Source organism: Alnus glutinosa, chromosome 2 (genome assembly GCF_958979055.1).
Source record: "Alnus glutinosa chromosome 2, dhAlnGlut1.1, whole genome shotgun sequence".
In the NCBI taxonomy this organism is placed as follows: Eukaryota; Viridiplantae; Streptophyta; class Magnoliopsida; order Fagales; family Betulaceae; genus Alnus; species Alnus glutinosa.
Window position 1 is genome coordinate 27,002,351 of NC_084887.1, and position 16,228 is coordinate 27,018,578.

At 36.7% G+C, this 16,228-nt stretch overlaps 4 protein-coding genes across 6 annotated transcripts; 1 reads left to right on the forward strand and 3 right to left on the reverse strand.

Annotated features, from left to right (window-relative positions):
* Window positions 1-1,044: 1,044 nt before the first annotated feature.
* Window positions 1,045-3,814, forward strand: LOC133862080 (PHD finger protein At1g33420). The gene is made up of 4 exons (XM_062297941.1): window positions 1,045-1,576; window positions 1,677-1,953; window positions 2,046-2,675; window positions 2,767-3,814. The coding sequence occupies exons 1-4, from the start codon at window positions 1,240-1,242 to the stop codon at window positions 3,626-3,628; spliced, it is 2,106 nt and encodes a 701-aa protein (XP_062153925.1). The 5' UTR covers window positions 1,045-1,239; the 3' UTR covers window positions 3,629-3,814.
* On the reverse strand, window positions 3,803-7,657 carry LOC133862081 (vacuolar protein sorting-associated protein 9A-like). 2 transcript variants are annotated; one of them, XM_062297943.1, is made up of 6 exons: window positions 7,384-7,657; window positions 7,104-7,251; window positions 6,762-6,932; window positions 5,458-5,637; window positions 4,418-4,709; window positions 3,803-4,216 (listed from the first exon to the last, which is right to left on the reverse strand). In XM_062297943.1, the coding sequence occupies exons 1-6, from the start codon at window positions 7,644-7,646 to the stop codon at window positions 3,951-3,953; spliced, it is 1,320 nt and encodes a 439-aa protein (XP_062153927.1). In that variant the 5' UTR covers window positions 7,647-7,657; the 3' UTR covers window positions 3,803-3,950. The 2 variants fall into 2 exon arrangements, with proteins under 2 accessions (XP_062153927.1, XP_062153926.1); XM_062297942.1 differs by having other exon boundaries at window positions 3,803-4,219.
* Window positions 7,658-9,391: 1,734 nt separating this feature from the next.
* LOC133861539 (B2 protein-like) lies at window positions 9,392-11,450 on the reverse strand. Its single transcript, XM_062297324.1, has 5 exons — window positions 10,980-11,450; window positions 10,261-10,361; window positions 10,062-10,145; window positions 9,850-9,960; window positions 9,392-9,773 (listed from the first exon to the last, which is right to left on the reverse strand). Exons 1-5 carry the CDS (start codon window positions 11,401-11,403, stop codon window positions 9,732-9,734), a joined length of 762 nt encoding a protein of 253 aa, XP_062153308.1. The 5' UTR covers window positions 11,404-11,450; the 3' UTR covers window positions 9,392-9,731.
* A 959-nt stretch (window positions 11,451-12,409) lies between these two features.
* LOC133862083 (monooxygenase 1-like) lies at window positions 12,410-15,690 on the reverse strand. Of its 2 annotated transcripts, XM_062297945.1 has the most exons (6): window positions 15,535-15,690; window positions 15,306-15,452; window positions 14,271-14,321; window positions 13,935-14,106; window positions 13,111-13,339; window positions 12,410-13,009 (listed from the first exon to the last, which is right to left on the reverse strand). In XM_062297945.1, the coding sequence occupies exons 1-6, from the start codon at window positions 15,612-15,614 to the stop codon at window positions 12,480-12,482; spliced, it is 1,209 nt and encodes a 402-aa protein (XP_062153929.1). In that variant the 5' UTR covers window positions 15,615-15,690; the 3' UTR covers window positions 12,410-12,479. The 2 variants fall into 2 exon arrangements, with proteins under 2 accessions (XP_062153929.1, XP_062153930.1); XM_062297946.1 differs by lacking the exon at window positions 14,271-14,321.
* Between the last annotated feature and the right edge of the window lie 538 nt (window positions 15,691-16,228).

Here is a 16,228-nt window from a genome sequence, read left to right on the forward strand (position 1 = left end):
AGATTTTCACTCCAATCATGTAACTTTACTGTTCCGAACCGCCTTTCATTGTCAATCATAGAGGATATCCAAATTCCAAATCATGTGGATAGTGTACTTTTTTTAATATTTTTTAACTGCTGACTATTACAAGAAACAGGTATTTTAGTTATTGTATATTTTTTTTTTTTTTAAAGTTGATAATAGCCTATTAAGCTGTATTTGTTTGTTTTTTTTTTTCATATTTAATTAAATAGATTAATGTAGAAAATTAAAACAAAAAATAAGAGTACATAGTATATTACACCCACTATCACCGGAGATAATTGAAAGCGAAAAATGCTTCACATGTCCTTCACGGTTTAAGTTGTCAATTTACTTCATAAAGTTTTAATTGTTATCAAATAAATATTTCTGTCTACTTTTCGCTAAATTTCTAGTAATGCGCCATGTCGTCATACCTAGTCAGAAGGTGATACAAGTTTCTTTTAATAAAATTTAAAATAATAAATAAAAAAATAAATTTTTGTTTAGGGGTGGCCGCTTCGGGCACAGCTAGCCCACACGTGGGGTGGCCTGAGCTACCACCCTCCCTCGTGTTTTTTTTTTCTTTTTTTTTTTTTTTTAAAAAAAAATAATTTTTCTTTTTTTTTTTTCTTTTTGCTTTTAAATTTGAATTTATAATTCATTTTCTTTTTATATTTTTTTATTAAAAAAAGACACGTGTTGCTTTCTATATAAGTATCTCGTAAGAATACCATTAAAATTTTAACAAAAGATAAATAAAAATATCTATTGAATAATAATTAAAACCTTAAATCAATCAAATTTAATCCTTAAAGAATAAAAAATCGTACCTCAACCCCATCTGAAAAATGACATACTGAAAGTTGGATAAAAGTGGAATCTGAATTTGAAAAGAGAAAAGGAAAAAATTAAAAAAAGAAAAAGAAAAAGGAGGACGTAAATGATCCCAGCCCACCTTAGTAATATTACTCACAATACGACAACGTTAGAAAAGAAAGTTAGCAGGGCTAGTAGCCTAGTACTGTTAGTCTTTTTTTCTTTTCTTTTTTTGTGAGTTAGTACTGTTAGTCTTAAGAGCAAAGGGAAAAACGTAGAGACTCCAGAGGGCTGAACCGCCAACGATATATAAAAGAGCACCCACCCTCCTTAAAGACAGCTTTTAACACTACCACTCCGCCCCACTCCAACGTTTTGGAACCCTAGTCCCCCTAGAACCCCAATTAGCCAGTGGCGATGGTTGTGAACGACAGACCGTTGAAGAGGATGAAGAGGAGGGTCTTCGGGGATCTCCACGACTTCTTTCGTTTTCCTCCGGCGCCAGAGGAGGCCAACAGCAGCCTCGGAGGCCACCGGAAGGCCTTCAGGGACAGCGTGAGGGTGTTTCTGGAGAAGCACGCGCGCCTCACGCCCACGCCCACGCCCTCGGTGCTACCCTCCCTTCTGACCTGGCAGCTCCTGTTCCGAGTCGCGGACGGCCCGGATCCGGTGGTCGTGACCCTCCACGTGGTGGAGGAGGACGTTACCGGATCTACTCGTCGATCCGTTTACTGTGACCAGTGCCGAGTCGTGGGTGAGTCTTTTTCTTCGCCCTTAAGATTCTCAAGAATTTAATATTTATTATTTTTAATAAATATTTATTATTTATTATTTTACATATTGTTCGTTGACAGGGTGGAGTGGGCACCCGGTGTGTAGAAAGCGATATCATTTCATAATACGAAGGGAAGAGAGTGGTGTTCCGATAGATGATGATGATGATGATTTGGAAATGGAAGACTGGGTGTATCTTCAGCTGGAAGACCACACGCATCTTCTGCACGCTGTGGTTCACTCCAATGGCTACGCCCATCTTCTTACCCTCAATGGCAGGGAAGGTGGCTCCAGGCTTCTGTCCGGACGTCAAATCATGGACTTCTGGGATAGGCTCTCCACATCGCTTGCTGTCAGGTTTAATAATTAGCCCTGTCTATGGTAAAATGCTGCTTCCGTGGTTGGCATTCATTCATTCATTCATTCATTGAATTTCGTTTGTTGGTCAGGAAGGTTAGCGTGATGGATGTGTCAAAAAAACACGGGATGGAGTTCAGGCTACTTCGTGCAGTCACCAAAGGTCAGTCATGGTATGGTGAATGGGGTTATCTATTTGGTGCGGGCAGTTATGCTCTCACGCGCGAGGCTTACCTGGAAGCAGTGGATAGGCTATCCACCATGCCATTGTCCTCGTTTTTGTTCCAGGGGAGAGAACCTCGAACCCATTTGCAGGCCGCTATTGCTTTTTACGAGTCCCTATCGGCCACCCAACTCCAAACAATCAGGGATCTTTTCTCCTTTATGTTGCGTTTGATACATAGAGCTCGTAACCCACTGGATAAGATGCCTAGTAGCACATCCATGGAGCTTGAGTTCAGCACCTCAAAGGAGTTGTGTGCATGGACGAGGGACGATGTTGAGTGTGTGCAACAAGCGATGATGAAGGTGCTACTTGCAGCGGCAGCAGCAGCTGGTGAGCCCAGCTGGGTGACGAAGCGTGCTCTCAGGGGTGCAGTGTGCAAGTCGGCATCTTTGGAGCTTCTTGATTACTGCCTTAAGCACTTGAGAGGGAAGCTGGCAGCCGATGGCATGGTGGTCTGTTCCCGGTACAATTCCACTTCTAGTGCAGTGGAATTCAGGTAAAATGGGACAAAATTGTTTGGTTTGAGCTGCTTTTGTCTTTTGTTTTTGCACGCACTAAGTTTGTTTCAATTTGAATTTGGTAAATAGGCTTGAGCCTCTGAGTACTGTGCACAGTGGATTTGATTCGAGTTCAAACCACCCATCAGTAGAGCAGATTGTTTGCGATCTCAAGTTTCTATATGATTCAATTCTACACCCAGACTCCATGGTAAAATTTAGACCCCAAGCAATGCGGGAATGTCTAATTGACTCAGCAACTAAGCTGCTTGACTGCAAGCAATTTATGAAGGACTACGAGCCCGATAGAATGACAGCAGAGAACCCTTTTGCAATACAGCTCTGGTGTTATGTTGAGCTCTCAGATAGGCCTAAAGATGACCTAGCTCTACCACCAGAGCTAATTGTCTTGCCCTTGAATGCCACCGTTGCTGACCTTAAAGGCAAAGCTACTAAAGCTTTTCAAGAGGTCTATGCAATGTTTAAAATGTTTCAGGCTGAGGAACTGCCGGAGTTTGGCCCTGTAGAGGATTCAATAACCGTGAAATTTTTGGTTGGAACGAGTGCATCAATACGAGTTCGAGGAAGATGCCCTGCAAAACATGGGCTAAGCCGATTCCGGATGGAGAGGGGAATGGAAAACTGGACGGTTGATTGCACCTGCGGGGCTAAGGACGATGATGGTGAGAGAATGTTGGCTTGTGATACATGTGGTGTTTGGCAGCACACAAGGTGTGCTGGGATTGACAATTCCCGTGCAATCCCAGCAAAGTTTGTTTGCATGAGATGCTTCAAATCATACTGCAAAGAATCTAAAAAGGTTGATGTTTCTACCAGTGAGATTAATAGGGGACTGTTACCCAGCACATCTTGCAGGGATGAAGCAGTATCACTAGCAACTGATGGTCCTGGAGTCGCCTCTAACATGACTTTGAATTATGGTGTACGTTGATTGTATGCTGTGTGTATAGTTCCTTATACATGTACAGTTTCTTTTTTGTTTAGGATTGGTGATAAGGCCTTATGTCTTATTGGGAGACTGTCAGTTGTGACTACCTCCCCTGTTTTTCTTTGTATGCTATTTATCAGTTTGTCCCTTGAGTAAAAGCTCAAAGAAAGATGAGAATTTTGTATGCAATCTCGTTTATGGATGTGAGTTGTTAACATTGTAAATAGACTTTCACGTGACAACATTCTATTACAATTGAACACAAGCAGCAAAGAAGTTATATCTAAGAACTCAAAAAAATTGCATTAGAGATACAGCTACCTTGTTAGCTTTCTCCTTGATTATCAATTTTTATATCTTTTCCCTCGGGCTGTTTTAGCAAAAAACTCGTTCCTTCAGAATGGGGAACAGAGGGTTCTGTCTTGGACACAGAGAGGTGTCTAACAGTTGTGCACAGACTCCTATACTTTGTGACTACATCCTTGTACAGACTCAGCAATCTCTCCACATCTCCGACTGTCAATTCACCAGCCTCCACGTCCATGTAAGGATAATTTGATCCACCTATTGCAACCGAAGGCATTTGCAGATCTGCTAATTAAAATGAGTTGTAATCAATACTTGATTTTGATTTTTTTTTTTTTTTTTTTTTTTTTTTCTCGTTTCTGGTCGGAAATAAAGACATTATAATGTTTCTAAGAATACTACTATATGAGAGAGTGGGGCAGTAAGTAGCAACTGCAGCAGGTAAATGACAATGGACAAAAAACATTTTAGCAGTTTTAGGCTTACCACTAACATCTTTATTTTTATCGCGCATTGCTGTTGAAGGAATAGGATTTGTTTGACCTTGCAATGTGGGTGAGGCTTCTATTTGTGTTGCTTTATTGGTTACTCTTGCTGCTTCCATGCTCTCCTCAAATTTCATTTCGTCCATAGAAAGAGATTTGGCACTTAAATCAACAACAAATGTCTTGGCTGACACAAGATTTGTAAAATAATATGCTGCTTCTGAGACAAGTATGGCCTGCCTCCGGTACAATTGGATGAATTTGAGGTTAGAGTGCAACTGTGGAGGATTGGCCTGTTCATAACAAGTTTAAACATTCACTAACACTATTTTAAGAATGTACCTTAGTCCTTGTAACAAATAAAGCAAAATCAACGACATTCTTACCATTAAAAGGACAAAATGGATATTTTCCATCACAAACATACCAACTAAAGCTTGCCATCAACAATGAATTTTTACTACTTAACTGATGACATCAATCAGAAAATGTATTTTCAAAAATTTGCCATGGCTTCATGGATGCAGGGCAGATTTAGTAATTACACTCAAGGGAGAAGGACTTGCAATTTTTCATATACATACCAAGCATTTAAATCAAAGGCTAGACCTTGAGCAACAAACTCAACTTGCATTTTCCATCTGCAAATTAGGCACTAAATCCAGTGAATAAAATGTTCGACTTCCATTAGAGATAAATTTTCATTCATAATAATGGTACGTATTCATTTGTTTCTTTGTTTACTTTTGCTGTACAAGGATAAAGGAAATGAACCAGAAATGTCACCAAGGTTAATGGTGGCAATGTTGATAACTGTACAAAAATAATCAATATGATGTTGATTGAAAAATGACAGCAACCTTCAGCTTGCTTATTCATTTGAAAATGAACAAACAAATCAGATATATGATCAAACAAGTGATGCTAAAATATCCTTGTCGTTCCAAAGATCACAGGTCATAGATATATGATCAAACAATGCTAATAATTAAGAAACATAATGACGATCAGCAGAATGGCTTATTACCAAGGAGAGCTTGCCTTGATCATAACATATATAAGAACAGGGAGAAAGTCATCAAGCCCTGCTAGTACATGATTTTCTGACATCGATGCATTGAGCAACAAATTGTTGATGACCCTACAACAATTCATGATACACGAAAGCTTCTCACGAGGAGCTTTGAAAGTGTTGATTTTCTGCAATTCTTTCTCTGCAAGCTGAGTCAGAAAAATCAAGGGCAAAATTACGACAATCCTTTAGAGGAAGAGGTAAAATTGCTATAACGATTGATAATAGAAAAAGAATGATGACGACTTTACATCACTTGTAAAAGACAAAATAATACAGGAAGAAGTTGCTCCAGGCACTAAAGGATAGGGGGCATGAGGGAACACGACAAAATTATGACCAAAGGCAAAGGTCCAAAAATCATTCGATGATCTGGTTTTCACCACAAGTAGGTCTGACCAAATAAATTTATTTGAGATAATTCTTTGACTCTTAACATAAACTAAAATTATGAGTACAGATTAAATACCATTTGTCTGTCAAAAAATTCATAAAATGCCATACACAATACAAAAGATAAACATACACCTACATAACATTAAAATATGTTTTTGCAGAATCGGAAACCCTATTTTACAGCAGAGAATATAACTAGTTTTTGGTTTGCCTCTCTAATGATTATTCCACTATTTGCTTATACAGAAGCAAGTAGACTGAAGTTGTACTGGGATATTGGCTGGAAATAATTACCTTAAATGACACTTATAATGACAACACAATGCAATATCAGCAATTACTTAAGGTTTATTCGTGAAAAAATAAGAATGGTCCCACCTAATCGAATATCAGGCGGTATGCCATTCAGTGCTAATTTATTTACTATTTTGCTTATTTGCTAAAGGGAGCTGATCTCATATACATTTGATAGTATAGTTGTACTAATTTCTCTTGACACATTACGAATTCCCCTGGCATAGACTTGGGGTCAGTTTCGAAGAGTTTTAAGGGTTTAGACAAATGTTGGTCTGAAAGCCTTATGGGATTCTAACCTCTCTTTCGCTAAATGCTACTTGTCTACAGCAAATCAATTTCACTAGAACAAAATTTGATCTCTGTTACCTAGTTCTTATACATTCATTCCTTTGGTTCATCAAATAATATCATGAATGCTCAACAATCCTACAATCCTAGCATCCCATGGAACTAACATGGCTATTATACCATGCCTAAAAATATAAAAACCAAGCATACCATCACCACATATTGAAAATAGCTCCATATACATGTCATAAATAACATAGCCCAAGACCTAAACAAATGCCAGCACACATACCAGCCACGACGCTTCATTGCGAAGTACTGCCGGAATATCTAAATGCTCGGGCTTCAAGAAGGTTTGCAACAAGCCAATCTTCTCCGAGATTTCACGATCAATCTTGGTATCCTCCGGAACCGAAGCAAATGTCCGCGAGAACAACTTTGTCATCACATATTTCTCCAGACCCTGAAGTATGTATTGTACAGGAAACAACATATCTAGCTCAGTATGCCACCTAAAAATTTACAAAGTAGGCCACTCACACTTTTCTACAACTCGTGTTTCCAACAAGAGAGCAAGAACGCTATAGGCGTGTTGAGGCCTCAACAGCTAAGAATGATATAACATTATTAGTACCTCCAATGCACTGTCAATTTCTTCATCGGTAGCACTTGCCCACAAGGGGTGTTCCCTAATAGCAGCCTCCATTGTCAAGAAGAACTCTTGCACCCTTTTGCCATCACTATCAGGGTTGGCCGTGTAAAACGAAAACGATACAATGAAGCTGACAAAAAATAGGTATATATTTTCATATAATTCAAAGCTTGAAGTATTGCAATCAATTAATTGGCAAGGGTTTCATGAACATACATATAAAACAGAGAATTAAAAGAAGGTTTGAGGGGTTAAATTTTACCTTTTGATGGATCGGACGAGATCGAGGGAGGCGGGATTACGCATTCGATCCAGAAAATCGTAGAATGTTACCGACGGTGATGCTGCTGCGGCCGGTGCCTCCATTGATGAGGATTTTTGTAGTTTTACTTCCAGAGAAGCATGGATGTCAGAATATGATCCCCTTTCTATTCTCTCTCCATCTTTGACTGAAAACTGAAAAATCAAAGACACAGAGTACTGTTTATCCCCACACCAACTGAACTCTGCAATTAGAGGAAGCATAGCATAGCATAGCAAGCGAAGAATGTTAGGTTTGGCACGTGACCTTGAGACTCTATTATCGGCCACCTGGCACACTAATAGCCCAAACCATAGCCAGTGTTGGGTTTGGTTGGCCCGGCCCATTTCTCAATGTTAATTCTGGAGTAATGCTATTTTTAGTAAATTTTATTTTATTTTATTTTAAGAATTTTTAGTAAATTGTTATTAGTTTATTATGATTACAATACAATTTGATGATATGACAGTAAAAATCAGTCATTAAATCAGCACTTATAAAAAATAAAAAGATTAATTTTTACTTTTACGTCATCTCAATTGTAGAACATACAGTATACTAAATAATATTACTCGTAATCTTATGCCAACTAAGTGCACATTCATTAATTAGCCATACTAGTTATTTTAACTTTTAACAAACATTTTATGCTAATAGGATTGAATTTAGAGCTTTTGCTATTCCAATCTTTTTTCTAAAAAAAATATTTAATTATTTAATAAATATTCTAAACATAGCTAGTTCTAGCTTCACGTGACAGTATTCCAACTTTTTTTCTTAAACTTTTCATTAATTTAGAGAACTAAACCACTTTTTGTTTTTATATTTAAATGCATTCTACAATAACTTTCATTATCATTTTTCTATACCATTTAAATTAAATATTATGAAAAAGAGAGAGATGAAAGAGACACCATTTAAAATTTAAAATTTAAATATTGTTTCAAATAAATACTAGAAGAATTGGAGAAGAATAAGAAAGTTGTTTAATATTAGAATAATGTTAAGAAAACCACTTTTGCTTCACTAGATTTAAGATACAACTTTTGATTTTTTTGGTGTTTCCTTAGGGTCCGTTTGGGTTTGCAATTTCAAAGAATGCAATTTAAAAATATGTGATTTTAAAAAGTGATTTTTAAAAACATAGTTAAGGGTCCGTTTGGGTTTGCGATTTCAAAAAATGCGATTTTAAAATATCGATTTTAAAATGTGCGATTTAAAAAAGTGATTTTTAAAAACGCAATTAATGGTTAGGCAAAATCGCAGTTTGACCTTTAAAATCTCATGTTAGTCTTTTAAAATTCTGCGTTTTAAAAAAAAAATCCAATTGCCTACGATTTGAAAAGGTAGTTTTTTGTGTTTTCAAATCGTAATTTTTAAAAAATGTAGTTCCCAAACAGTTCATTTCTGTTATTTAGTTTAAAATCGCACTTTTTGTCTACGAAATCGCAATTCTAAATGCACCTTAAGCGTTTGGCAAAATCACAATTTAACTTTTAAAATTGCAAGTTAGCCTTTAAAATTGTTACGTTTTCAAAAAAGAACCCCCTTACTTGCAATTTGAAAAAGTAATTTTCTGCATTTTAAAATCTCAATTTTTTAAAAATACAATTTTCAAACGATTCATTTTATTTTTTACGATTTGATTTAAAATCGCACTTTTTATCTACAAAACCGCAATCCCAAACGGACCGATGAATTTTTTAGGCAACAACGGATTATCGTTCAATAAATTGTTTAAGAGTTTTTTCTATATTTAAATAATGAAATGTGATTTAAGAAAGCTGCTGAGTGAGAGATATCTTGATGCAGGTGATGCTTTACAGTAGTGCTTTCCATAACAGTAAAATTTTGGTTAATTCATGTGTCGAATTTATTCTTCTTTCTTTCATTTGTTTTTGAAGATGTTAGGATCCTTGTTGAAGAACTGTTTCACCCCCGTTCACAATATTATGGTAAAAAATTTCTTTACCAAAATCATCTCTTACTCTATATTAGCAACGAAAACCTTTCTTGTAAGTCACGACATTGATTCTGTAGCCGATATCTAATGCACCAATTACCAAAAAAAAAAAAACATCGTACACATCAAACTTTATACTATTCTATTCTTGACCCTGTAAAATTTTCCACGCTACACGTCTGAATGATGAACACTGTCGATCAACTTTGCTGCAATCTTCATTTCTGACCATCATGAGCCGACTTTTGTCTACTAGTTCTTGAGGATCATTCTCAGTTCCTATATATATATATAGATATATATATGATCTTCAATTAGCTAGCTCGAGTTTCCTGCTACTGCACTTCTAGAGCTCCTCCTCTTTAAACAAGTCTAACAATGCAAGTGCCTGCCATGGATTCCGATTAGAAACTCATAATCCTGTTTCGACTTTCAAAATGAAAAATAATTTTAAGCTTAATTACCTCAGGCACGGAGAGCTGCAATCGGAACTTTGGGCCATCATAATGGTGCAATATTGGTCTAAATGCATCTTCTTCTAAAGGTTTGCATTTCCTCTTGATTCGAATTCTAACCTGAAACATATTCAGACATTAAAAACATGTTATTTCTTTTGAAATTAATCCTAATTCACGGAACAACAGGTGAGAGAATGTGTTCATCTTTTTTTTTTTACCTGTGCTGGAAATCTTGATTCTCCTTTGCACTTCCTGTCTTCCCATGCTGTTGGATCTATGTTTGACCCTCCAAAACTCACAGCCTTTTTTTTATTATTATTATTATTTAAAAATAATAGTTAAAAATGAATCAATTCATGTTTTTGAAGATTTTCAAGGGCCAAGCAAATTAATGAAAATTGAGAGCAAGAGATCAACCTGGAAAACTCCATGTAGCTGGTGCGCTGTGTAGTTATAAAGAAAAAGGGGTAGGCCAGGGGTTATTGCCCTAACAGAGTCCTTATATTTCTGAGGCAGCCCTGCAAACAGAATTGGACTAGCAATGAGAATTTATGAGATTCACCGCCCTCTACTTCTACCTCAAATGCTACTTATTTCCTCTCCCCATGATGCAGATTCCGTTTACGATCCACAGTAATTAATTGTTCAAATGGTCAAACTTATCTGTCTAAATAAATTTTAAACTGTCCGGCCAACTATTCGAACAAATGAGTTTTATATAAGTTCTTTCATATTAACCGTCTAAATTGCTAAAAGAAAATCTCAATCCCATGTCAGCCGCTGGTCCCACTCACCCTCAACCCATTTCAAAATATTAAAATTAATTGTGGTGCAGACACTGGGACGTTTGATGTAAAATGGATGGGCCTACTAGTAGGTGAAAATCAATCCCATTTAAACTCTTGTACAAAGAAATGGTGACACATAAATTCCAATTTACAAGAATATTGTAGTTTAATACAACATAATATTGCATCCATCTGGTATTGCTGTAGATTTGAAAATGTAAATTTTTCTACGTTTTCAAACCGAACAGTTTCCAGATTTGTTTGGGTTGAGTTCAAAGCTTACTGTCTGGAGTTTGAACGGAATCCAAAGAGTAGAAAGAAGAATCACAACAAGAGTAGAGAAATTACCAAAGAGTTGGCGACGGAGATCCTCCTGCATTGTCTCATTGTTGCATACAAAAATGAAACCGCCCAAGACCTCATTCCTGGGCAGCATTTCAGCAGGGGGAAGCGTCTTATACCATTTATCAGGCAGCTGCTGCCCATGAAAAGGATGCTGGATTTTCATCTCAGAGAACTTGAGCGACACATCGGAAAAACGAAACTTTCTACACCGACCATCGTCGTCATCATCATCCACGTCTGCATATCTTTCTGCCATTCTCAATTCATTGTCAAACGCAACCCCCCTTGATGCAGCTGCCGACCTCCATCTATGGTAATCATCCCTAGTTCCCACTGCCTGATGGAGCTGGAATTCATTACCCAACTGCCATAGAGAGCATCCGTTCATTGTGTTGCCCTCAATGCTAGTCTTATTGATCATTGACATTGTGTGTCTGCTTGTGAGAGAGAGAGAGAGAGAGAGAGAGAGAGAGAGAGAGAGAGAGAGAGAGAGAGATGATGCCAGCTAGAGAAATGAATGACCTCTGCCAGTTTATATAGATCTTGATGAGGGTACTTTTTGGACGGACATGGTGGGCTCTTTATTTATTTATTTTTTTTTTTTTCAATATTTAGGGAGAATTTGAAAAAAAGAGTCCGCCATTGAAATTTGAAGTCCATAAAGTTATGATATGTATTTATTTTTTTGTGATTTGATTTTGAAATCTCCCTCCTCTCCTACCTTCTTTCAAAGGCTATCAATGTATTCGTTAGAACCGTCCACGGTCCACCTGGGGCCCCACGTTCTCACACGTTGCCAGAGTTAATTGGACATAGACAAGGCAAGAAGTTATAAAAGATCTAATTTTGAAAGAGTCGAAATTGGATCAGTAAAATAAACTTCCCTCCACAATGATAATGCTTGTTTTATTACGTCCACTACCACTTAAAACAAGTGTTGCACTCATTGATTAGGATCTAATGGTCAATTTTGGCATCGTTAATGTAAATTTGGCTTTCCCTAGTCACTATTTCTTGCCCCTCAAGGCCCTACCAATAATAAAATGTCATTATTTCTTACCCCCATACCAGCAAATTATATACTTACACAACGCAAAATTAATGTGTTAGGATTATATAATCTTATATTTATATTTCAACACGACTCAAACTCGACGTAAGCGTTGGCAATTTTAAATATAATCCCCGAACCTAACACGAAATTAGCAAGTTAGGGTTAAAAAGTCGGACCCGTTTAATTAAATGGATCAGATTAAGATTGATCTGCATAGTCTTATACTCATGCCTCGATATGACTTGAACTCGATATGTAAACACGAATTGTTACCCCTAAGTAAAACGTCAAATGATTAATTAAATTGAGCAATACAGATGTATAATTGAAGAGAATCTAAATCTGCAAGTGCTACCGAGTCTCATAAATGGATAAAAGCTTTATGTAGAATACGTTCTTGCAAGGAAAAATGCATTCAAAAACTTATATATAAATAATTAAAATTGTACCTAAAGGTGGCCACAGTCAAATTGAGTATGAGCAGTTGAGTCACTAAAGAGAGCCATTATCAAGATGTTACATACAAATCCAACTAGCAACGATGGAGGTTTGACTTGCAAACTACATAGATAAGTTTGTGTTGACAGCCACACCAATCTCATCCTCCGTTCTTTCACATATTCATCGAATGCTTCTCCAACTTTGTGGACTATCACTTGCCTTCCATCTGTTTTAACATCAATTTCATGCATCTTTTGTGCCAAGCATCTTGCCAAGACAATTGCGTCTTCTATGCCTGCTGAGCCACCCTGTCCCAAGAACGGACCCATCACATGCATGGCATCCCCGGCCACCGTCACCGTCCCTTTTCGAAAACTCCCGACTAGTATCTCCCACGGCGCACGATATCTTAAGCGTGTGAGAGAGAGAGAATCGCGGTCACAGTTTGTTATCATGCCAACCAGTTCTGCAGGGAAACCTTTAGTTGACTCAAGAGCCAGCTGGTGAATGAGCTCTGGATCCTTTGCAACGGCTGAACCTGTTCATGTCACAAATAAAACACCATTACTGAAAATTCAAGGCAATAACAACACAATCACTGGAAGATACGATCGATTGAAGGGATCTTTAAGAGTGTACCTTTGGGATTCACTTTCAGAGTTACAAACCAATAGACCAACTGACTGTCAACTGGAATCCTTCCAATTATACTGTCGTCGCCCCAGACTTGGACAAATTCGTAGCCGAAATCATGACCATTTGCAAACTTGGTAAAACCTCTAACCTCTGATAATGGCAAAAGCTTTGGTTGTTTTAGCTGAAGAAAGTTTGCAACGACTGAGTTGGCTCCATCGCATCCAATCAGAACCTGTGATATGATAAGTGAAAGATAAAATTTTTTAAAGTATATTATTTTCATCATTATCTTGATTGTTACTACCTTGACTCTTAATAATTCAGATGGGTGTTTGAATTTTATTTTGCCAAATGCAATTAATGGCTATAAACTAGTTTTGTTAATCTGTTTCCAAGCATTTGATCATCAGCCTCAGGCCCTCAATAAAGTCTCCATAACTCAAAGCAATTGACTGACACAACTAATGAATTGGTCTCATCAATGATTATGTAGATTCATGGAGGAAAAAACAAAAACAAAATTCTACAAGGAACTATGAGAACAGCAAAGTAATCCTTGTAGAATTCCATAACCAAGTAAAGAGATGAAAGCATAGATAGAAAAGACCAAGAAATTATAGAGCTTTACAGGTGATTTCAACGAAGATTTCAAACGTAACAAATCCCTTAATTTAGAGTAAACAAATCACCATTCTATCCTTATCAATCCTAAATGATTTGTAAACCAAACTGGACACAATAAATTATTCCAAGGACCCTCAAAGTTGGTAATTATGAGAACCGCAAAGTGATACTCACAATAACTACACAGGGTAATGAAATAATACCTTAGCCTTCATGGAACTTCCATTTTGGAGTTGAATGATTGAATAGGAAGTTAACGGGTCTTGTGAAACCGAGAGTACTTGGCATCCAAGCCGTATTGTGCCTGGAGGCAAGCTTTCTGCAAGGCTTGTGATGAGATCACTCCGCCTCAAGCATCGAGTTTCTGCCCCTTTCCTGCACATATCGTTGATTTTTTACTCACTCTTTGCATCTTCGAAATTATTATATTGTCATCCATCGATTGGTTTGAAACTTGTTGAATTAAGTTTTACACAATTTGCAGAAAAAGCCTCTGCACACACGTGAAAGATGGCAAAACTAAAAGCATAACAACTTACCCGAGGGACATTTCTTGTTGCTTGCCGTTAGTAAGCCATATGTCTTGTGCCCTGCGTGCGTTTAATATTGACATAAGAAACATATGTAATGGGTCTTTTAGACTTTCAGTTGGTGTGCGTTTTGTAATTGGGTTGTACTTGTCCGTCCTCCAAATAGGGTTATATTCGAGCCGAGCCGAGTCAAGTATTGAATATTTAAGTTTAGCTCATTAAATTTTATTTCAAATACGAGTTGAACTCAATCTTATGATGAACTGTTTGATGAACTTATTTATTTCTTATATAAAGTAAATATCATGATTGTTTATCTTTCTTTAAATCCAAACTAATAATTAATTAATCAAGTATTGTTAAAAATTTATCATTTGAGTTAATTAAATAAATTAACTTAAATCTTAAATAATATAATCTCAAGTTTATATGTATGTATATAAATTCATTATGCATATACACAAATGACGCGCGTGCATACACACACATATAACCACACATACTACTATAAAACTAAACTTACAACCGGTCCATAATTCAAGTTATATCTATCGTATTAGGAAGATAATTCATTTTTACTTGAGATGTTGTTCTTGCAAAAATTAAAATAATACGGGAAAAAAATTGTAAAAATGAAATAATACAAACTTATCCGAGTCGAGCCGAGTTTATACGAGTATGTCTAATTTAATATTCGAACATATTATTATATTCACGAATGGTTCATTTATAATTTGAACGGATACCGAATTGAGTTTAACTGACCGAGTTCACGAGGGATTAGGCTCATCTTACACCCCTACCTCCAAACAACCCTCCTTGTATGATCCCCAATTTTCATCAAATCCAATTACTGCTACAATTTCCTTTCATCAATCAATTCAATCCAACCAATCATCATACATCATTGTTCATTTGAAAAAGAAAGCCCAATTAAAATGAATACCCAATTAAACCCAATATGAAAACGACTCCAATTGTGATGTCGCGGGCGGTGCAGTGTTGTGATGAAAGTAGTGTTTTTATGAGAGGAAAGGGTTATACCGTTGTAAATGGAGGGCAGTTTTTCTGAGGTTTGAGCCAACGCCAAGCTGATCAAGGGCACGCCAACCATTTGTCCGGATAGTTATACCTGCTCCGGTGGCCCGCAGTGACTCCGATTTTTCTAAAACCAAACTCTTAATACCTTTCCTGAGCAATTCATATATATTCCATAAATAAATAAATATTGACAGGGATTAATGATAGGAAGAAAAGAATAAGAAGAAGAAACCTGTGAAGAGCAAGAGCAGTAGCAAGGCCGCAAATGCCACCGCCGGATATTATGATCTCTATCTCTTCTACTTTATCCATTTTTTTTTTCTCTCTTCTCCAATTTCTCACTGTCAGATGATTTGATCCCAGTGGTCTTTAATGGGTGTTTGAAAGCACCAATTATTAGTTTATAGATCTTGTCTTGTCGTTTTTAAGATTGTAATTGATGGACCACTACTTTGAAAATGCCAATTACTTTATAAATAAATAAAATCCTATGATGTCTTACGAGAAATTTGAAAACCACCTCTTTGAATAACAAATTAAGGGGTCATTTTCTTCTTCGGGGTAACCAAGGGTTACTTTTTTATATACGGTAATACTATCAAAAAAAAAAAAAAAAAAACTTTTATTATTGTATCGTTCATTTAAAATTGATGTGACTTTTAAAATTTATTATTAGATTAAAATCTAATAGTGACATGTGATTCATTTTAAATTCAATATAATAGTAGTTTTAAAAGCATTATTTGGAGATCGAACCGAGATATCTGTTTGCTAAATGGTTCGGACATGAAAATATCTCCGAGAGAAATAGCGAGACCACATAAAGGACCCATGATGTTCATTCAAAGGACTGTTCAATGAAGGGTTCGAACGTTGGCTAATCTCAACCTTTCGATAGGATGTTGTAATTGGGAAGTCCAAATGCC

Excerpts from the sequence above, each read along its gene's own strand:
- LOC133862080 (XM_062297941.1), top strand. The coding sequence starts at position 1,240 with ATGGTTGTGAACGACAGACCGTTGAAGAGGATGAAGAGGAGGGTCTTC. Across the intron at positions 1,954-2,045 it reads TCCACATCGCTTGCTGTCAG|GAAGGTTAGCGTGATGGATG; the intron begins GTTTAATAATTA and ends TTTGTTGGTCAG. Across the intron at positions 2,676-2,766 it reads TCTAGTGCAGTGGAATTCAG|GCTTGAGCCTCTGAGTACTG; the intron begins GTAAAATGGGAC and ends TTTGGTAAATAG.
- LOC133862081 (XM_062297942.1), bottom strand. The coding sequence starts at position 7,646 with ATGCTTCCTCTAATTGCAGAGTTCAGTTGGTGTGGGGATAAACAGTAC. Across the intron at positions 6,933-7,103 it reads AAATTGACAGTGCATTGGAG|GGTCTGGAGAAATATGTGAT; the intron begins GTACTAATAATG and ends TACATACTTCAG. Across the intron at positions 5,638-6,761 it reads GCAATGAAGCGTCGTGGCTG|CTTGCAGAGAAAGAATTGCA; the intron begins GTATGTGTGCTG and ends TTTCTGACTCAG.
- LOC133861539 (XM_062297324.1), bottom strand. The coding sequence starts at position 11,403 with ATGTCAATGATCAATAAGACTAGCATTGAGGGCAACACAATGAACGGA. Across the intron at positions 10,362-10,979 it reads TCTCCGTCGCCAACTCTTTG|GGCTGCCTCAGAAATATAAG; the intron begins GTAATTTCTCTA and ends TTCTGTTTGCAG. Across the intron at positions 9,774-9,849 it reads TGCAGCTCTCCGTGCCTGAG|GCACTTGCATTGTTAGACTT; the intron begins GTAATTAAGCTT and ends AATCCATGGCAG.
- LOC133862083 (XM_062297945.1), bottom strand. The coding sequence starts at position 15,614 with ATGGATAAAGTAGAAGAGATAGAGATCATAATATCCGGCGGTGGCATT. Across the intron at positions 15,453-15,534 it reads ACTGCTCTTGCTCTTCACAG|GAAAGGTATTAAGAGTTTGG; the intron begins GTTTCTTCTTCT and ends TGAATTGCTCAG. Across the intron at positions 13,340-13,934 it reads GAAGTTCCATGAAGGCTAAG|GTTCTGATTGGATGCGATGG; the intron begins GTATTATTTCAT and ends ATCATATCACAG.